Below are 22,875 nucleotides of genomic sequence, written 5' to 3'. Positions count from 1 at the left end.
GATATTCTATTAAACCCTGCCAATTCTCTTACCCTCCAGTTTCGAATCCTCTTCAACCTACTAGGTGTTTTCTCCAATATTTGTAGAAACTCATGTGTTAGCTCTAAAAATAAAATTTAAATTTAAAACTTAGAAGGTGTCTTTAGGATTCATATTTCTCTCAAGTGGGCAATATTAAAAAGAGGCCTCAAGAGTTCATCTACTTCACTGTCACCCTTCTATTCAACCTTCAGCAAATATAGAAGTAGACATAGATCTGAACTGCTATTTTCAAAGATTAATCCCTTAAAAAAAAATCATTCTCCCCACACCCCCATGCTTAGAATCTCTGGAAAATTTAGTAGCATTAAAATATTCCCCCCAAACAGAAAATCTTCATTAGGCAAACATCATAGAAATTATTGCAGGCAAGATCTATCAATAGATTCTTTAAAATTAATGGACAAAGTTGGAGGAAAAAGAAGATATATGTATAATCTTAAAATACCTTCGTCAAGATATTTAATTACACTCACTGAGCCACCCAGGCGCCCCAAGATATTTAATTACAAAGAGAAGAACAGTAACTTTAAAATGGAGAAACCCAGCAGATACTACCTTAACTAAGTGATCATGGTTATCACCAGTAATTAGGTAAATCCTTTGAGAAAAACAAAACAAAACAAAACAAAAAACAACCCTTGAGAAGATGCACAGGGCAAGGTAAACCCATTTTCCATTTCTGTGGTATTCCTGCCCAAAATGCATTATTTCAATCTAATATTGAGAAATATCAAACCCCAACTGAGGAACATTCTTTTTTTTTTTTTTTTTTTTAAGATTTTATTTATTTATTTGAGAGAGAGACAGTGAGAGAGAGCATGAGCTAAGAGAAGGTGAGAGGGAGAAGCAGACTCCCCGTGGAGTTGGGAGCCCGATGTCAGACTCGATCCCAGGACTCCGGGATCATGACCTGAGCTGAAGGCAGTTGCTTAACCACTGAGCCACCCAGGCGCCCCCAACTGAGGAACATTCTATAATGTAACTGGCCATTCTTTTTCTTTTTCTTTTTCAGAAGATTTTATTTATTTATTTGACAGAGAGAGAGTGCATGCGCACATGTGCACAAATAGGTAGAGTGGCAGAGAGAGGAGGAAAAGCAGGCTCCCCACTGAGCAGGGAGCCTGATGTGGGTCTTGATCCCAGGACCCTGAGAATCATGACCTGAGCTGAAGGCAGACCCTTAACCGACTGAGCCACCCAGGTGCCCCTCATCATTATTTTTCAAAGTGTCAAGGTCATAAAAGAAAACGGATAATAGAAAAACTGACTAATTTAGAAGAGATTTAAGGGGCATTTCAAGCAAATGGAACATGGAATCTTAGAACAGAAAAACTCAGGACATAAAATAAAACCTGCAGTTAGGTAACAGTATTGTAACAATGTTAATTTCTTGGTTTTGATAACCATGTATATAAGATGTTAACATTAGAGAAACCAGGTAAAGAGTATATAGAAACTGTATTACTATGTAGTTTAAGTTCAGAATTATTTCAAAGTTAAATGAAAAAAATTCCTCCATCTATACTCATAGACTCCTAGTAATTATTACTATTAACACAGTAGTAAAACCACCTTGGTCATATATTTTTACCTTACTTTTTTCTTAAATTTGGGATTACGAGATGACTCACTTTTCCAAGGCAGTGTGGTTATGAACTCTACTTTCCTACCCCAAAATAGTGCTATTAATAAAGCTATTGACCACTCAAGACAAATATCCATACCAGTCAAATGAATTACAGTATCACATAATATTAGTCATGCCAATTTAGTAGATATAGATTCATTTATTATTTTTTAGTATGCACAGTAAGCTTCTCTATAAACTATTCTAGGCAAACATGCCAAGACTGATAATGAAAATAAGACAATACAAAGTTTTTCTTTAAGAAAAAATATGCAAAAACTCAGCACTTATTATATGTTCATAAGCTGTGACAACTTAAAACTTGCTCATGAACTTTTTGATCCAATTTGAGTGAAAACAATCTAATGCCTGGACTATTATCCTTCCTAATTTGAAAAAACCCCTACCTTTTTATACTTGGACAGTAAGAACCTGTCAAATAATCACTGCTAATATATTACTTAAGTGCACAACAATCATAGATGATGCTTAAAATAGAGCCATTTTTCCCTTCCAAACTAGTATACAGAAAAAAAAAAATTCAAAATGCAAGAAACACATGAGGGTCTGTTATTAATCATAGAACAAAAACAAACTCTGCAAAACAACAACAAATGTTACAGGTAGGCCAAGTCCAAGCCAATGCTGTTTTTGCAATAGTCATTAAATGAATTATTATTATTATTATTTTTAAGATTTTATTTATTTGACAGAGATCACAAGTAGGCAAGAGGGCAGAGGGAAGCAGGCTCCCTGCTGAGCAGAGAGCCAGATGCAGGGCTCGATCCCAGGATCCTGGGATCATGACCTGAGCTGAAGGCAGAGGCTTTAACCCACTGAGTCACCCAGGCGCCCCATAAATGAATTATTTTAGTGAATACTGATTCTTAGACACCAGGCTAAAATTCAGATATATCTTAATATCTTAAACTGTTAAATTTTTTTGTGATTAACACACAAAGAGAGAATGCTATACGAAATGTTGAAACTGTGTCTTAAATGTCCCAGATTCCTACTCAGTGGCTCTTCAAATGAGTAACAGACCTGAGCCTTTTCAGAATGGAAACAGAGAGATTTTTTAGGTGGCCCCTGCTGTGTCAGAGAAACCAACTTTAACTATAACTTAAGTGTAAGAGGCAGATTACCTGCTTTTTGCGAACTCTGTTTTAGGATCATGTATATAAATTATTTTTATTCTGATTATATCTACTTTATCTTATCTGTTACCTGCTGAAGTAAGATGGTGGCACAAATAACTTAATTCTCAAGTCATAGATGAAAAAAACCCCCACTGGCTTTTAGAAGATGCCAATTTTCTTCTCTCTCTCTTTTTAAAAAAGATTTTAAGTATTTATTTGGGGCAGGGGTGGAGAGAACACAGAGGGAGAGTGTGAGAGAGAAGCAGACTCCCTGCTTAGCAGGGAGCCTGATGTGGGGCTCCATCCCAAGACCCTGAGATCATGACCTGAGCTGAAGGCAGACGCTTAACTGCCTGAGCAACCCAGGCGCCCCTCTGTCTCTCATTAAACTTAAAAAAAAAAAAAAAAAAAAAAAATCCTCTGGCAATGTGAAGAAAAGAGCATAATCATGTGGCAGTAATATAGCATGAGCTACATACTCTTGAGAAATTTTTCAGGGAGGGGGGAAAAACCCCAAATCAAGAAAATCTAAAAAGGAAGCTTATTTTACCAGAAAGGTAGGCAATATTGCACATAGACCTGTACCCTGTGTTTGTAAACAAAGTTTTGTTGCAACACAGCCATACCCATTCATTTACAGATTGCCTATGGCAGCTTCCCAGCTACAGGGGCAGGGCTGCGTAGTTGGCATAGACAGAAGGGACCTAAACCCTAAAAAGAGTTACTTTTGGCCCTTCACAGAAAACGAACATCTAGGTTACAGAAACATGCTGAGATTTTATTGGAAGATCACATGTGAAGCCCAAAGGGGTCTCTATGTAACAGATGTCCTCAGTAGCAACAGATACAAATCCTATTTTCCCATTAGCTTCAATTCTGCAACAGAAGTTAGGGAAAGCCCACAGAAGAATAAACTGAAAATCTAACATACCAGTTTACCAGTTTAGGTATATCTTCAGTAAGAAGTGTAATCTATTTCCTTTCTGAAATCTACAGTATTTGGTTAAAATGTCTTAATCCCCAAGAATCTCTCCTACCTATGGTCAGCTTCTCTTATCTGTTACCAGAGAAATTTCTTATTAAGAGATCCAGTTCCAGGTTCACGATTTATAGTATTTGTACCCTAATTTTGTCAATTCATATTTAATAATGAAAGGCAATAATGACAGACGTCAGTAGAACTACAGAACATGGAATGTTACCCCGAAATACCTTTAGCTCACTGCTTCACATGTTCTACAGTTAAGTTATAACCAACTACCAACCTATAGCGTCACAAATCATATATACAAAAATATATTTTTGAAAAGTCCTAAAAGGGCTTTAGATAGTCACTGGTGGTTAAAACACGTTCAAGGTTTTTTTTTGTTTGTTTGTTTTTTTTTAGTTTTTCCTTTAGGCTAATGAATCTTTATTTTCATCCTGTTCATTTGCCCGTGTAATTACACTTTTTAAAATTCTATTACCAAATTGTTAAAATGAAATTACAGTTATGTTTCTAAGGAGTCTCTTATCTCTTGAAACACAAACTAAAATATTAATAGTTGAAGAGATATCTGGGATTAATATCCAAAAAACTACAGAGGGAGGGGAAAATGGTGGAGCAGCCAGAACTGGTAACTGCTCACTTAAGTATGAGTCTATGGGGATTTGCTTTTTTTCAAATCTAGACAAAAGCAAGCAGAATTTTTCCATAATGTAAAAATGTTTTCCACATTAAAAAAATATTTCTTTTTCTCTACTTACCATCTAGTAATTCTAGAGTAACTGTAGGATCCACATATTCCCACCAATGTTTTCCATCAGTTGACACAGGAATCTCCCAATTGGACCATTTGCAAGCCAAATGAATACATACACATGCTATCACTGTTGGTTTGTACTGAAGACAGAAGGTGGTAAGGTGTAGACTGTTGTAGAGCAGGTGTGAAAACGAAGAACCACAGTAATTCAAATATGTAAAACAAAGAAAAATATTTACCAGTAAGATTAGAGCAAAAACATAAAGGTTTTCTTAAGTCTACAGTACAAAACCTTATTTAATTAAAATCTAGCACTATGGTTATAAAATCCTAATACTAAAAAACCCACACAGATTATGAACATTCTCCACATTCTGACTCCCCAGAGCATTATATTAATACTAATATATTAAGATTTCTAAATTTTGAAGTATTTTTACTTCTTTATAAGAGGGGAAGACAGTGTATTTTCAATAATCAGCACAAACAAGTATAACATTTTAATTTTTTTGGTAGTATTTTTGTTTCTTTTGTAATGTCTTGGCAAAAAAGTAAAGAAAAAAGCAATAGACTGTAAAATTGACAAAGTAATTTCAACATCACATTACAGAATCAGGAATTCTACCATTTGGTATGGGTTAATAAACAGAATTCTCAAGTAAATCAAAGAGAATCTAACACTTATCTATGTAAACCTCTGTCTTCTTTTCAGCAAAGCTACAGAGAAAACTTACCTTTTGGTGAACAGCTTCGAGGCCCAATGTTGCTAAGTACTAGAAAAATGCTACCTTTCTCCTTCTACTATATGCCTCAAACTGGGCATATAACATGTTACAGCTAGCCTTTTCTAACCGAAGTTTTATATTTAGTACTTTCTTTTTGTTGCTCAAAATTCCTAGGGATAGAGGTTAAATCCCAACAACATATACCTAAGAAAATAAATTGGTATTTGCCTGTCCAAAGCTTTACATAAAACTTAACAGTGTCACAAGAAAGTAAGGACCACACAATGCTAGTTTGGTCCCCTCCTCCCAAACAACCCATTTAAAAAACAAACTGAAAGCATTAATATAATCAACCCAGAACAGAATTATGTATTAAAGGCTTTAAAAAATTATTCTTCCAGTTCAGTTCAGAATTGATGAAAAATGTTTATCAACCACAAACCCACACTATTTTTTATATAAACTGAAAAGGAAGTAAGTTTTTTTAAAGTAAAAATTGTACTTAGTCAAATCTAGGCACTGACAGGACTTGGCTACTTCTGATTTACAACTAGTGGGTATTATCTGGAAGAAAAACCCAAGTTATATAAATTTTATTTATTAAAAAAACTTTAATGATTATTTTAAAGTTAAGACTGGATCAATGTGAAATTTTAAAAAATTGTCATTTAACTATAATTGTAAACTAGAAATAGCTTTATACTTACCAAGTTGCTCGAATTTCTACGTTAAGTTTAGCTCTTTGTAATCTTTAGCTGCTATTCAGGCTACCAATTTTAGACTTATGCACTCACAAATCGAGAATATGTCATCAGAAAGCACCACTACACTTCACAATGTGCATTTAACCCCTCTGTGCCAAAAGTCCCTTGTACAATACACCGCAAAGCAGACAGGAAGGTACCACCACAGTAGATGGTCCAGTCTCCTGTTGCAACAAGGGTAAGAGACACATTGAGGGGGCCCTGCATTAAAGGAAGCTATAGTGTGCTACAACAGTGCAACAAAGAGGGTCAGGATAACAACCTGTTGGTAGCCATGAAATAGGATGTCTGTGCCAAATCCTTGCTTGCTGTAAGAAAAGAAAAAAAAAACGAAGACAATACTATCAGCTTTATTGTGCTACCATCAAAAAGTTCTCAACACAACAAAAACTTCAAAGTTTTGTACACAAAAAATAAATTTTACTTACTACTTACAAATATCACAAGAGCGCCATCATTTTCTATACTACTGAAAATCTTCAACAACATTCACTCAAATGTTTCTTGCTATCCCCCAAAGATCTGAGAAACAAGCCGATTTGCTTTTAGCTAGCCAGTTACAAGGGCTAAACTTGTTACTAAGTTAAGCATCTAGTCAGCTAAAAGTTGCAATAAAGCATTCTCCTGGATTTAAAAAAAAAAAAAGAAGAAGAAGAAGAAGAAAAGATTTTGAAGTCTAATACAAAATACAAAGAGGTGCCTGCCAGACTTAATCCTCAGTCATCATATTTAAGTTGGCTTAAGTACTTCCATCCAAAGAAAAGAAAACAAAACAAACCCTCCACCCCCCAAATTCAAGAGAGCACGAACTGCTCCGTTTTTTATGCTACTAAGCATCAACAAGGAATAAACAACCTAGAAACATCCTAAGGGCATAGATATAGAAAACTCCACTGCATGTGTTTTTCTTACAGAATCCAATTGTCAACTTTAGAAAAAGATTTAAGTATTCTAGGGAATCAGGATGCTCCAACACTGGTCCCCAAGGAAAAGCAATTTTTAACAACTAGCTTTTAAGACATTGAAATTAAAAACAGTCCCCCGCTCACTTTATCTGCTCTCTTATTCTTCCCAACAGGGATTCTTTGCTATAATTTCCCTTTTCCCCCAATTACATTCATAATCATTGATGTACCTTTCCCCTCTGCTCACCTAGGATCTGATCAGTTCACCTCAACTCACCCCTCTCTAAGAGGCCTCACATTTGCCCTCTATTTTTTTCATGGCACCTGTAATCCCTGCTGCCCCATGTGGATCACGAACATAAGGTATACAAAAGGGATTTGGGCTTAGCAGAGTTGTGCTAAGGAAGAGTGTCAAAGCATCAGATGTCTTGGAGGCAGTGTGACTTATGTATGGCATTCTTTCCTGGTGGGGAGGGAAGGAGAAATCACAGAAATGAAAGGTCCCTGTAAAATGACATTAGCCAATTCTGCAGCAAAGTAGCATAATATCAAATTTCTCATCTCCAGAGGGGGTGGGGGGTGGGAAGAACTTTAAAGAAACCAAACCATTTACCACCCCCATACCCCCAAAGAATCAAAATATGTAGAGAAGGAAGTAAAAATAATTTTAAATTGCCATAGCAGTTTTTACCTCAGAATATACCTAAATTCAATAACCTATTAATAGTGTACAACAGAGGAAGAATGTAGGAAAATGTTCTTTTGTTAGCTGAAAATTTTAACAAAGAAAAACAGACAACAAACATAAAAGAATGTTTTTAAATGGAGTAAAATGTAAACTATAGTTACCTGAAATGTTAGTCAGACAAAATGGAAGTTAAACATATGTAAGATTTGTATTAAAATTTAAGAATTGGTCACATTTTAAGCATTAACAACAAAAAATTAGATTTAAATATTCTGCTTTGGATAAAAATTCAAATTTGTAGTTTTTGTGAATTTTTAAAAACTTATTAACCAACTTTGTAAATGAATGGACTTGGTGTCTCTAGCTTTAGATATGGAGCAACATGTACAAAAGCTACTAAACTCTGATTAAAGATCAGGACTCAAATTTCACAATGATGCTAAGCTAAAAATCCAGTTTCATCTCCTACTAGGTACCTATATGAATTTTAACCTAATATCTTTCTTCATTATCTTTTTTCATTAGGCTTAAAGCAAAGTTACATGGCTCCTCATTATTCTCACAAAATAGCTTACTCTTTCAAGTTTTCAGGAAAACCACTCTAAAGCCTTTTTCCCCCCTTAATTCAAATACATACACTAGTTATCTAATATAATTCTATACTATACTGTAATTCTGGCATGAAAATGTGCTCTAAATTATATTCCAATAACCATGAAGTACAAGAACCATAATTAAATATGTTCTACAAGTCATAACATGTACTAGTTATTAGAATAATAAAATATAAATGGGACTTCCAGAAGTCCATTTCTTAATAATGACACTGTAATAACAGGTTTGTTTGTTTTAAATGTAGCCATTAACATAATAAAATCCTACCAGGTATAGGAATTCAATTTAGAATGAATAAAATGTGAGAATATTCAGGTAAAACACTAAAAAACAAAGAAAAGCCTTTAAAGTCTTACCCATTTTGTTTAGAATAAACCTAAGGAAGGAAGTCTGGGGGTAAAAGAATGAAACTGCGAAATTTCATTTTCAAAAAGTAATAGAAAAAGGTACAATGAAAGTTCCAAGTGGTTGCTCTTAGTACATTAACACTTCAAATGGGAAACAGGAAAGTAGAAGTAAGAAGTAGTGTAAAACATGCAACTGTGTAAAGAGTATTTCTAGGGATACAAGAACAGATATGTAGGATTCATTAACAAGAGCGGAAAAACGTATACCACACACTTTATAAGCCATAAAGCAAGTAACATAAAAAGCTCCTACTCCTGTTTTAAAAAGGTTTAATAGGCACATCACATGCTGTCTGTAGCATACTATGTATTTCCCCATTACACACAAAAAGGAAATTATTTTTAGTAATACTAAAGAACTTTGAAGAATGTATTAAGTCAATTTTGTTCAAATGAACACGGGGAAAGTATTTCCAAAATGGCAAATCTGCTAAGACAATTTTTATCTGAAAGATCTGAGGATGGTCTCCAAATTCTTAAATTGTAATAACTTTTCTAGAAGTCAATGAAAGCTTGAGATAGGCCAGAAATTTTCTGTGTGTATGTGTCAATGGCCAACTTCTTAAATATTAAATGAAATGGGACTGGCTTAGCCTAATGGAGAGGTGGAGAGCGTCTTAATATTTGGAAGCCCTCCAATTTTTCAGTGAAAGGAGATTCTCCTGTAAGTTTAAAGGATGCTAATTTGCCAGGTAGAACCACATGCAGAAGTAAATGAATAGGTAGATGCAGGACACCAAAAGATGTTGCTTCAAAATGACATTTCCCCATTTTGATAAAACTCATTCAAATCAATTATAGACAATAAAAAGCATTAACACTTAATTTAGAAGTTTCAAAGATCACTTACCTCTTACTAACTGGGTACATTTCACCACATCTGTGTGTGGATGTTCAATGGTGATCTCAAAACCTGAAATGAAAAGCACTTTTTTCCCAATCACTTACCACACTACGATACTTGCCTGAGAAATGCCATTCATCGGCACAACCATAAATATATAATCTATTGTTCATTATTAAAAAGATCCAAAAACAAAGTTATTTTCTATCACTGACATGCTCATTACACACCTTCAATGACAAGAAATAATTTCTTCTAAAAACAATGTTCCACTTACTGAAAACTGGTTAACAAAGCTATTTGCAGATTGGGGTGGTATTTATTAAAAATTCTGAATTATGATTAGCTTGAGATTACCCTCACGTTAAAAACAAACTAAAATTACAGAAAATACAACCATAAAGCAAAGACTTCAACTACATAACATATTTTTAAAAATGTATTACAACTCTTTCAGAAGATGTAAAGAGTATTTTTCATAAATATAATCCCTAGGCCATAGCGGGAGAAAAATCTTTTAAATGATTTAGAGTCCTCTTATTTTCTTAGTATGCCTTAGATGAAAGGGTTTCAACCAGTTAGCTTACAATCACATTTTATTTATGTACATACACTTAATGTACATACATATCAATTACATACATTTCTGATAAAGTTATTAAGACAAGTGAACTTGTAGCCTCAAGATTCTTTAAATCAGGTTCTAAAACCAAAGATAAAATGCTGAAAGAGCTTTCCATGTCTAAATAACCCTTAGGGAGGGCCGGGTTTTTCCTTTTTTGAAAAAGTGGAGGTCACAGTAGTGTCTTCAGGAGCAGTAAACAAGTAACATTTTGACAAACAGGTAATCCAGATTTTTAAAATTTATATCTCTATTTATATCTCTACTGTAATTAAACCCACAAAATCATACATACAGTAAACAAGTAACATTTTGACAAACAGGTAATCCAGATTTTTAAAATTTATATCTCTATTTATATCTCTACTGTAATTAAACCCACAAAATCATACTTTAATCAAAGCCATAGAAGTATATCTTATAAATTCCAACTTAAAATAATTCCCCTTAAAATAATTTTCCTTTTAACCTTTATTACACAAACTTCCCCTTAATGTAATTTTTCTTTAAACCTTCATTACACAAATCTTTGTAAATTTCATATTTATATAATCTCATATAATAAAGCAGTAACATGCTAAATTATTGGATTTGGAGATAAGATTCTCACCTTTATTTTTGTATCTTTTTTTTTTTTAAGATTTTATTTATTTATTTGACAGACAGATCACAAGTAGGCAGAGAGGCAGGCAGAGGGAAAAGGGAGGAAGCAGGCTCCCTGCTGAGCAGAGAGCCCTATGCGGGGCTCGATCCCAGGACCCTGAGATCACGACCTGAGCCGAAGGCAGAGGCTTTAACCCACTGAGCCACCCAGGCGCCCCTATTTTTGTATCTTTTTATGCTATAAAAATATCAAACAAGTTCCATCTATTTTAAAGAAGCTACTTTTCTTAAAAAAAAAAAGAAAAAAAAAAAAAAAGCCTGTCATGACAGGAGGCTATGATTATTAAACTTCTTTTCGTTTGGGAATGGAGTAATAAATAACTACCATAATGAATAATAGCGACTTCTGACACACATACTATGTGGTACATGTTTTTTATACACTATCTCTCATCTTCAAATTCACAATGTTAAGGCAGACATTATTACTCTACCCTGCGTATATAGAATGAAAGGTATGAAAGGTAAAACGACTTTGCCCAAGCTTAAAAAGCAAGTCAAAGGCATATGGATTTTAAACCAAGAGCTCCATAAAGCCTGTGTTATTCCCATAATACACTGCCAAGTTCTTCCAGAAGTAATACATGACTTCACACAAGATAAACCATGCTAAGTCTCAAGTTCCTCAACAATAAAGTGAAAGATTTGAATAAACAATCTTTAGAGATCACTTAAATTGCAAAAAACTTGCAGACAATGTAATTTTCAGAAAAGGATGAACAATGTTTAAATAACCACCGTGTCACACTAAAAATGTGATAAATTCATTAAATACTGACTGTAGTCAGAGTATTTGTACATATTACAATCATATGCAGCCTTTCACAATGAAAACTATGTTTACTGTTCAATTAATGGTAAATGAAATTTTTAAAAAATGGTTTCCTTATAACCAGGTAATACTATTCTGGCCCCAAACCTTGTTTTAAAACGAAACTTTATTCAGTGGTAAAATTATTCCATTTTTAGGACACCACACTGAAGAACACACACAAAAATAGTATCTGATGAAAATACATACCTAGGGTTTGTAGCATTATGGTTTCAAGTAAAACCAGTTCTTGAGTCTGTTGAAGGTAAGCCTGCCAGGTAAAAATAACAACATTAAAATGCTTAAGATAAACACTACTAGATCATGGGACAGTTAAATCTCATGAAAATTAACAGACACATTAAATCAGAGTAGTTTGGAAACACAAAGGAAATAATTTGAGGGTGACAGAGAAATCCCATTTTCTATAACCAATCTAAACTTATTCACTTCTAATACAGAATATGTAAACAAGGTAAAAAAACAAGTTAAAAAACCCCTAAAAAGACAACAATAATATGAAAGGAGGTAGAGCTTAACTGAAAACAACCCTCCAGCCTATACTATAAAACTTCATGTAGGCACTGTGCTTCAAGACACAGTAAGACAGGAAGCACCAACTCAAGTAAGAACATCAAATCCAAACCTGCCTGTAAAGAAAAAACATACCAATTCACTCTAAGATATTTTGTGTGGTAATTCCTCGATGGTCAGAGTAAGTCAATGAGTTATTTTTTTTGAACTTCCTCTCCTCAAAAAAGACAAAATAAAATCAAAGCAAACCCTCAAATCTCTAGGTTAAAAGAAAACATTTTAGATATAAAATACCAAAAGAATGTATCACACCCCCATGGGGAAATAGAGGGTCTTCTCTTTTACTTCAACAAATCATTCCCCTATTGTAATTACTCTGGGAATAGAGAGTATAAAAAATTTCTACCATTATCAAATTTCTTAAATTATGACAACTGAGTAAGGTGATTAAAAAACAACACATCGTAAATATTCATGTAAGGTCATGTGGCTAAACTCAGAGTGAAAAGCACCTTTATGTCCCATTTTGAAAAGGTCACCAAGATGATTTTTTAAAACACAGATTTCTATTATTTGAACAATACCCTAAGTATTCACCAAAATTAACTCTGAATCTGTAAAGTTAATAGAAATTACAAGAACAATCTCTGAATAATCACACATTCATTATTATTGAATGGTAACATTAGTATCTCATTCCCTTAAAGCCAACATTTAAGATAAAACTTGTCATTAATAAACTCAGATACACTTTAAAAAAATCAGATATACTTAATCTGGACTTTAAGATTAACTAAATGAAAGTAAACTAATATAATCTGGCAGTCATTCAGTAGTCACAAAGTTTCTGATAGAGGAACTCACCTATAATACAAGAGCTGGGAAAGTGAATTTAAAAGCCTAGAATTCCACCTTCTGTTTTAAGATGTCATAACATTTTAAAATGGCACTTTCAAGCAAGGTCTATTAAAATGCTGATAATGAACAAGTTGTTTAGAAGCTAGCATTACTCTTGAGGAAAATTAAAAATATGAAAAAAAAAAAACCCTTTCATGAAAGCATGGTAAAACAGCATCTTTATGGATCAGTATTGGAGAAATAACTATTAGTATATATGCATTAACAAAGAAACAATTCTGTAAAATTACTATTTACTCTTCTAGAGGCAAGTCCAGAGATTTTCCTATTATTTTTCTCATTGTTGACAATTTAAGAGTTATTTATCTCTGGTCTCAAATGGACCCAAACAATGGAGGTGATATGACTTACCCTCTACATATATCATAGGTTGGCTGTGAGGATAAACAACAAAATGTCAAACACTTATAACCACCTTTGAATCACAGCCTTGACATGATTCAGAACAACACTGAAACTCATGTACATACATGAAATATGTTTGTTAGATCACTCGCCGGTATTACATTCCTAAATGGTAACAGCAGTTGGAAGGCAACACCAATTGAATTATTATTACATACATCACATTTAGTATCCAGCAGTGGCTCTAGGGGATGAAGACAAGCATGTGCTACTTTGATAACATGTTCAAGTTTTCGAGCCTGTTCTTCCACTTTTGCAGCCAAAAATAATGCAGTAGGTGATATTATCTGCAGAAAAGATAAAAATTTGGTGATTTAGAAGTAAAAAATTTTGGAAAAACCTTCTATTTTCTAAGGGAGGGGCGTGCAAAGAAGGAATGTAGTATTAAACGTATGAATTGTGAGTTGGGCTTTAACAAGACTGATATACGAGTTTTAATTAAATAGAACTCATTACCCTAGTCTATAAAACCTGCTTTACTTGTTTTGCAAATAGAATACCAAAGGGAAAAAGGAAAAAGACTTTTACTTGGGCTAACTCAAAGAAACTTTAAATCATATTAATGCATGTTGTAGAGGTAAAGGGGAAAAAAAAAACCTCAAGCAAAATAATAAAGCCACAGCTTTAAAAAAAAAAAAAAAGGGAAAGTAGTAAAATATACCCAGATTTTCCTTCTTTTTAGGTACAGCCACTACTTTCTACAGATTTTTTTTAGATTAATCAACAATTCATTGTGTGGCTAAGAGCTACACAGTATTACTTTTGGGACAGAAAAAGGATCTACAAGGCAAAATGAGAAGACTCTGAATGTGGTATTATTACCTAGTATCTGTATTACTTCACTACAGCAATACTAAAAGCAGCTTTAAAAAAACAGGGAATAAACATGTAAAATAATTCAATAAAGTAGAAACACTACCAACTGGAGATCAAGAAATAAGCAATATTTTTTGGCTTTAGTAAGTTACATGTTCTTGGGATTGAACTACAAGAACACAGCACTACAAAGACACTAAGACAGAGAAACATCAATTTTGAGCAAAATTTATCCCCAAATTAGTAATAAACCAAATTAATTGCTGATTCAGAAAATAGGCACATCCAAAATTCAAATAATCTAAGATTATACAGAAGAAACTTCTCATGGGAAGATGATCTCTAAATGTCAAGATTCAGATTATTTTTTAAGAGACGAACATCTGAGTCTCCCTGTATCTTGGGGGTCATCAATCACTACATACAATCAATGCCAAAAAAGGGAGGGGAGGAGAGAAAGCATGAATCATGCTACATGACCTGGGTAGTTAACATGAGAAGAAAGTTTCTGATACGAGAAGGACGACTCTTTCCTCTGAGCTTTTAAAACAACTTATAAATAATGCTGAGCCATGAAATTTAACCACTGGATTTTGGATCTGAAAGGGACCTTCACTAATCCAACTGCATTTGCAGATGAATAAATGGAGTAAAAATGACTTCAAGAAATTCTCTTCCTGATGTATACATGTTTAAAACAGACCTAAAATTAAGTGCTTTTGGCTCTAAACTACCAGTAATGTTACCTTAAAAGGACTGAGTAATTCAACTTGGACTTTCAACTTATTTCCATCCTTTAGAATTAAAGTTACAAAACAAGGAAAAGATGTAAAAATTGAGAATGCTCAAAAAAGCAAATTATTCTTAGTTTTCACAAACTTAGAATAAACTAATGTTATCTTTATAACAGATTTAATTAAGCAACACTAAAATTAGTTAATACCAGCTAAACAGCAGTCATGCAGGCAGGGAGTTTTCTGAAATGTAGAGAGTATAAGAGAATGGAGAATCATTTCCTAGCTCAGTTATTTCTTCTACATACTGAAAATTTCCTACCCTGCTACCTACTTCATTTGATTAATTCCTTTTCTATTTAAAGGCTTACCTCATCCTAGGGAAAATTCCTGAGTCAGAGTGAAGTGCCCTTCTTTATTCAGTAGGAAGCTGCATACCTCTATTATTTTACTTTCACTGTATTCTAACTTCTGGCTTATTAATTTTATCTGCTCTACTAGTCTAGAAGCAGCTTAAATATAGAGACTGAATTATTCATTGATGTTCCTGTTGTCTCCCATTGTGCAGCTGCTGTTCAATATACTTGCCAAATGAATGATACGTGGATAATCCCACATATAATTATAAAGGCACCGATGTTAAATTCCAAGTATTCCCAATCCCACAGTAAAAATCTAAGAGCCAATACCACGGGGTAAGAAATGCAGCAAACTATAAAGATACTCTCAGTTTCCCACAGTCTGTCACTTTTTACCTAAGTCATGTCTAAGAGGGGAATGGCTAAGCCAGCCATCACATGCCAGAACTATTTACCAAAGAGTGAAGCAATACAGACACAAGTCCAATGTCAAATTAGACTGAACTTAATACATAAACTTCCTTTCTAACTGCCAGATGATCCAGGATTTCTCTTACTCGCCTAAAAGGTACCTCTAAAGTCTTCAATGAGTTCTTCTTGGTAAAATCTCTTAGGATTCCCAGTCACCGCTTCATTCTCTTCAGACTTCTTGTAAGCCTCAATATCAAGAAGTACTTTCAAACCACACAGCTTTTCTCCTTACAGAATAGTCTCAATGGAAACAAAGTATGTGTACTAGAGAACGGTTCTAAAATTCTACAAATAATTAAAAAAAAATTAAATGTTCAGAGAGCTAATCAGTGATCTTCAGGGTAGATTCCTGGTTTATTTACCCACACTCCTCACAGAAGTCTTTCTGTTCCCTCTAAATAGGGCTCAATTCTCATCCTCCTTCCAGTGCAACACTAATACCCAACACTCTTCCAAAGTTCCTGGTGAAATCCACTAACTCCATTCACATTTCCTCCTCTATAGCCTGCAAACATTTTACTCCATCAGGGCTGTAAAAACAAAACAAAACAAAACAAAACACCTTTTTAGATAATACTTTGTGAATATCCATGTGAGGCTTTAATTTTAAGGATGACTAAAGAAGATAATCAAGTTAGGTACTTAAGTTTTTTTTTTATAGAAGGCTGATTTGTTGTGTGGCTTACTGAAAGGAAAAGAATTCCAAAAGTTTTAAGTAATGGCTATATTACTGGTCTGTGGCTTTTAAAGGTGAGCATACTTTTGAAGGCAATAAACATTCATTAGTGCACGTAAACTTGGTTCAAAGTCAAAGAATTCACACTAATATTGGAGCAGATACTCGGTTTGAGTGAGCAAACAACTACAAACTGAGATTAGAGTTCACTGGGGACAGGGATCATGCACTATCCACCTTTGTGTTCCATTATCTAATAAAGCTTCTAAAATTACTATTAACTACAGGAAATAAAAACTGATTTTTAAATAGTGTTCGGAGAAAAAAAAATAAATAGTGTTCGGAGTTTGTGAGCCTAGAAGATGTATAACTATTTCAAAGGGATATTACATTCTCAAAACAAGACAAATTTCTACAGAAATATACCATACAAATCATGGAGAGGGGGAGGTAGAGGTGATGAAGCCAGCTGTAGCACAGTAGTCAGGCTGCCTCAGTGGAATCCTGGCTCTGTTATCTGACTAGCCTAGGCAAATTACTTATTCTTTGTGGCTCAATTTCCGCATCTGTAAAATGGGAGAAATAGTATCTGCTTATAAAATTGTGGTGAGGATTCAATGAATCAATATATGTAAAGCACTTAGTATAGTGCCCCAGAGTAACAGGACTCAAATAATATCATTATTATGTTGTAAGTTAAACAACTGTGTATTGCTACTGCTGATCTTAAAAAGGATTTTTGCATGCTTTTAAAAATCCCCTTCTTTCTTGCTCCTCTTCTTCCTTTCTTTCACAGTTAAACTGAATTCTTTAAAGGTTCCATGGTAGCCCTAACTAAGCAGATTCAGACACACTAAAATGATGACACATATTTCTTCAGTCACTGCAATACACCAGTATTTCTTTTGTCCCTTCTCCCTCCAGTTGTTTTCAGCCCCTTCTCTTTTTCTAATCCTTTATATGTTTCCATTCTTACCTCTTGATCTGACTCCCTTCCTTCTCCATCTTTTCTCCTCCTGCCCATTCCTGGCCCCTGTCTCCCCTTTCTGCTCATGATGCCCTCACTGCTGACATTCTTCACTCTCCACTGCTGGCTTCAACCTTGATATTTGGAGGTAAGGTCAGTTTGAATTAACAAAAGCCTGGGTAATTTCTAAATCACTGATGATGGCTGTGTGCCAGTCAGTTTCAAATGAATCATTCTGGTCTTTACTCTTTTAGTAATTAATTTTGTGCATACATTTAAGAACTAGCTACAACTGTTTTATTACTCTTCAACTTAAAATTTCCTAATCCAAAAGACTCCCTAACAGAAGCAAAGAAAATGCTTTTTTTTATTTGCTAATATGTCATCAGTAGGCTTGTTCTAATCTCTTCTTACATTTCATCTTTAGGCCCTACAGGCTGGTGAAGCCACTTCTGCCCTGTTCCTTAACTGCTCCCAAACTACCCCCTCCATTAAGACTAGGATAACTATTTTCCTGTGCCTTCAGGAAGCTTCATTAATGGGGCACCTGGGTGGATCAGTTGTTAAGCATCTGGCCTTCAGCTCAGGTCATAATCCCAGGGTCCTGGGATCAAGCCCTGCATTCAGCTCAGCAAGAAGTCTGCTCAGCAAGAAGTCTGCTTCTCCCTCTCCAACTCCTCCTGCTTGTGTTCCCTCTCTCACTGCCTCTCTCTCTGTCAAATATATAAATAAAAAAATCTTTAAAAAAAAAAAAGGTTTCATTAATGAATACACAGTTCTAGGTATCACAGTTCAGAATTGGGAAACACCACACCCGAGGCTATAGTTAAAGAAAAATGGTAATGGTACAACTTTATAAGACTCCCAGAAAGGTCTTAGAATAGGAAAAAGGAAGTAGAAACTTAGATATAATAAGGGGGTAACAGCTCTCAATAAAGAAGAAAACAGATTAAGTCAAAATGTCGATTTGTTCAAAACAAAGATCACTAAGCTTTACCAATTAGATCAAAATTCCAATACAAATTTAAGTGGTTCATATCCTTAATTTTGATGCACTGAAAAAACTGACATCCCAGGATTAGAGAAAATGTCATTAACTCAGTCTGGTATTTTAGTTGTTTTTCTACCCATATAATTATGCATGAGTGTAATACTGTCAACATAACAAAATTTATACTGAGAAATAAAAAAATCTTCAGGTTGGATGTTATTTGGGATTTCTAATTACATCTAAAAGAGAGCTGGTCTAATAAAGACTAACTAGTATTCAGTACTGCTGAAAAGCAGTAATAATTAAGAGAATAAGCCCTGATATCCACAGAGTAAATACATGATATTTAAAAGAATTTAAATGCTTAATGTAACCTGGCATTTAAAAATTTATTTATGGAGCCTATGTTAACATTACAAATCTGTTACAAAAACAAAAAATTTTCAACTTACAAAGTACATATAGTATTTCATAGCTAAGTCTCTACTCTCCCTTAGACACCCAGCTCCTACCAGTCAACAATAAAGTCATAGATTATTGGTAAACAAGTTGCATAGGTATTAAAATATTTCACAAAAATCTTTAGAACTCCACTTTCCTTCAGATGGCTAAACAAATAAGAACTAATATTACTGAAGACTTAATACTGTGGATAGTATTCCCCAAACAGATCTACAGATTCACACATTCCTTGTCAGAATCTCAACTTCTCTGCAGAAATTGACCAGCTGATTCTAGAATTCCTACGGATATGCAAGGGACCCAGAAGAGCAAAAACAATCTTGAAAATGAAGAACAAAGTCAGAAGACTCATACTTCCCGAATTCAAAACTTACTACAAAGCTAGAATAATTAAGACCATATGATAACAGTGTAAGGAAAGACATAAAGATCATAGAATAGCGTTTCCAGAAATAAACATTTAATTCAATGGAAAAAAAATTAGCCTTTTCAATAAACAGTGCTGGGACAACTGTATATCCACATGCAAACAAACAAACACCATAAACAAAAACTTACTAAAAATGGATCACAGGGGCGCCTGGGTGGCTCAGTGGGTTAAGCCTCTTTCTGCCTTCGGCTCAGGTCATGATCTCAGGGTTCTGGGATCGAGTCCCGCATCGGGCTCTCTGCTCAGTAGTGAGCCTGTTCCCCTCTCTCTCTGCCTGTCTCTCTGCCTACTTGTGATCTCTCTCTCTCTCTCTCTCTGTCAATAAATAAATAAAATCTTAAAAAAAAAATGGATTACAGACCTAGATACAAGAGCTAAAATTATAAAACTCTGAGAAGAAAACAGGAATAAATCTTCATGACCATGGATCAAGCAATGTTCTCTTTGATATGACATCAAAACGCAAGTGACAAAAGAAAAATCCTAGTAAATTAAACGCATGTATTATGGATGAAATATCAGCAAAGTGAAAAAGGTAACTCATGGAATGAAATAAAATATTTGCAAATCCTGTATCTGATAAGGGACTGGTATCTAGAATATATGTATAACTCTCACAATTTGATAGAGAGATGATGCAATTTAAAAAATGGGAAGGAGGGGTGCCTGGATGGCTCAGTGGATTAAGCATCTGACTCTTGATCTCAGGGTCATGAGTTCAGGCTCTGCCAGGCATGAAACCTACCTTAAAAAAAAGGGGGGGAGAGATAAGTAGATATTTCCCCCCAAAAGATACTACAGATGGCCAATAAACACATGCAAAGATGCTCAATAACACTAATCATTACAGAAATGCAAATTGAAACCACAAAGAGATAATGCTTTATACTCACTAGGATGCCTGTAAGATGGGTATAATAATAATAATTTTAAAAAGACAGACAGTAACAGTTACAAATGTTGGCAAAGATGTGGAGAAATTGGAACCCTTAACACACTGCTTGTGTGAAGGTAAAATGGTATGGCTACTTTGCAAAAGTGTAGCAATTTCTTAAAAATTGTTTTTAAAAAGCTTTCTGAGAGGGGGAAGGAAAAGAATAAATCAAACAAGATTGGATCGGGAGGGAGACAAACCATAAAAGAAACTCTTAATCTCACAAAACAAACTGAGGGTTGCGGGGTGGGGGGGGGTAGTGATGTTAGGGAGAGGGTGGTGGGATTATGGAAATTGGGGAGGGTATGTGCTATGGTGAGTGCTGTGAAGTGTGTAAATCTGGTGATTCGCAAACCTGTACCCCTGGGGCTAATAATACATTATATGTTTATAAAAAAAATAAAAAAAATTTAGAAAAAGTTAAAAAAAAATTGGAACAGATGTTTAGGTCTACATAAAGTGAACCGTACTGTTAATTCAAGTAGGTACTCCTGTTAGTCACTCTAAACAGCAATCACTGAGCTAGAGCAATACAAACTAAAACTTCTATTTAACAATGTGGGGAGTGTGTAAACATTTGGTTATCTTCTCTGAATCAATGCATCATTTAAAGACATTCCCCAAATCCTCAGAATTTCTTTTCGCTGCTAAAAGCTATTCTTTTTTTCTAAGCATGAAACTATGATAGTTTTCATGATCTCAAGATTTTTGACCAGAAAAGAATCATTATCATTACTTTTTCAACTTCTGAATGAGCCCTCTATTTAAAATTAGCTTGAATGTGCAAACTTCTCTATAGAACAAATTACTACAGTAAGATCCAACAGTAATCTTGTTGACAGATACAAATGTCTATACTTTTCATTAGTTAACTGGTATTACTTTAAGAGTTTATAGCCCAAACCAGTACCATCAAAAGAAATGTAATGTGAGCCACAAGTGTAATTTTTCTAGCAGCCATGTTAAAATAGTAAAGAAATGTGAAATTAATTCACTTCTAGTTAGTGGCTATACTATTAGCACAGGTTTAAACCCACAATTGACACTCTAAAGAAAAAATACATTAAAATGATATGAAACAGACTGAAATGTATTAAATGTTCACTGGCATCACAAAATAGCTCAAACTGACTACTAGTTTGACTAGTAGTCAAACTAGTAGTCAAACTGACTTCCTAGTTATTCCCAGAGCAGAAAGACAAATTTTTTTTCTCTCTCTCACTAGAATGTAAATCCCTTAGGAAAAACACTATTTCTTATATATTAAAAAAAAAAATCACGCCTACTTTGCACACTGCTTGTCACATGACATGCACTCTATGTGGACTACTGTCACATAAACATATAGTATCACGTAACAAAGTACAAACCATTAAAGCTGTAATATTTAAAAATTTCAGTGCTGAACAAGTAGGTGAACTTCTACAGTCATTTGTTTCTTTTTCTGTATCAGACTGAAATAACTTAAAAAAACCTTCATTTTACATGTTTTTCTGTAAATATGCTATCAGGACTACTTACTAAACACCTTTACATCTAGAACAGAAACTTAGTTAAGAATAAAATTTTAGATTTCCATCATCTCCCCCATTGTAAAGTATATAACAATCTGATTTTCCCTTAAAAAATTATTTTACCCAACCTTATGCACTAAAAACATCTTCAGAATTCCTGTTCCAACTGCCTTCAAAGTCAATTTATAAATTACACAGTCTTTACAGAGACCTTTGTGTGTCTTGGGTAATAAAAATACTTGACACACATTTGTTAATGTAAAAATCTGCTCTATTCTATACATCAGTTAGTTTAGAAATGCTACATTACCAAACTTAATAAAATGCTTTCTTATTTGAGACAAATGAGCTAAAGCTACCATAAGAACATGAACTATCAGGACTAACATACACATTAAGTGTGTGTATGTGTGTATGCGTGCGCATGTAAAAAAGATTTGATTTGAACCTTTTACAATCATCTAATTTTGGGGGGAGAAAAAAAGAGCTGCTTCACGAAGACATTATAAAGACTTGTATAATACAGTGCCCAATACGCTATATCAGTCAACAACCCTGTAATTAGGCAGGCAGAGTTCCATGTTTCAAAATAACATTGAAGTTTTGTGGGAGAACATTCTAGAGTTCTTTTCAGAATTCATTTCCAAAAAAATCAGTCAATAATATCACATAACGCTTTTTATGTCTATTGATAAACTGTTCCAGATGGATCATAATGTTCCTTCTTTAACAGAAAGAAGTTCAAGTGACTTAATTATTCCTAAAAAATTACCCTTATCTTCTTAGACATTCTTAAACCTATTAAGGTTGTCCCCTGAACAATGTAGGTGTTAGTAGTGCTACTCCCCTAAACACACAATACACATGTAACTTTGACTCTCCCAAAACTCTGTAAGTGGGGCACCTGGGTGGCTCAGTGGGTTAAGGCCTCTGCCTTTGGCTCAGGTCATGATCCTGAGGTTCTGGGATCGAGCCCCGCATCCGGCTCCCTGCTCGGCAGGGAGCCTGCTTCCTCTTCTCTCTCTGCCTGCCTCTCTGCCTACTTGTGATCTCTGTCTGTCAAATAAATA

The 22,875-nt window shown here is 34.4% G+C and overlaps 1 protein-coding gene across 3 annotated transcripts in view; it reads right to left on the bottom strand.

Moving 5' to 3' along the window:
- The window catches only part of CCNT2 (cyclin T2), a 38,202-nt gene that overhangs the window by 4,322 nt on the left and 11,005 nt on the right, over positions 1 to 22,875 (bottom strand). For 2 of the 3 annotated variants that reach the window (XM_080799534.1, XM_080799533.1), the window contains exons 3-8: positions 13,610 to 13,738; positions 11,805 to 11,865; positions 9,505 to 9,567; positions 6,302 to 6,347; positions 4,555 to 4,718; positions 33 to 103 (exon numbers count right to left, since the gene is read on the bottom strand). In XM_080799534.1, the coding sequence (XP_080655660.1) occupies positions 33 to 103; positions 4,555 to 4,718; positions 6,302 to 6,347; positions 9,505 to 9,567; positions 11,805 to 11,865; positions 13,610 to 13,738 (534 nt within the window). Of the gene's footprint in view, positions 1 to 32; positions 104 to 4,554; positions 4,719 to 6,301; positions 6,348 to 6,467; positions 6,579 to 9,504; positions 9,568 to 11,804; positions 11,866 to 13,609; positions 13,739 to 22,875 lie in introns of those variants that run through there. The other variant, XM_080799535.1, reaches the window with a different exon arrangement.

This window comes from Martes martes (assembly GCF_963455335.1).
Source record: "Martes martes genome assembly, chromosome: 3".
NCBI lineage: Eukaryota > Metazoa > Chordata > Mammalia > Carnivora > Mustelidae > Martes > Martes martes.
The sequence above is the reverse complement of the archived record's forward strand: the minus strand, read 5'-3'. Positions and strand labels throughout refer to the sequence as shown.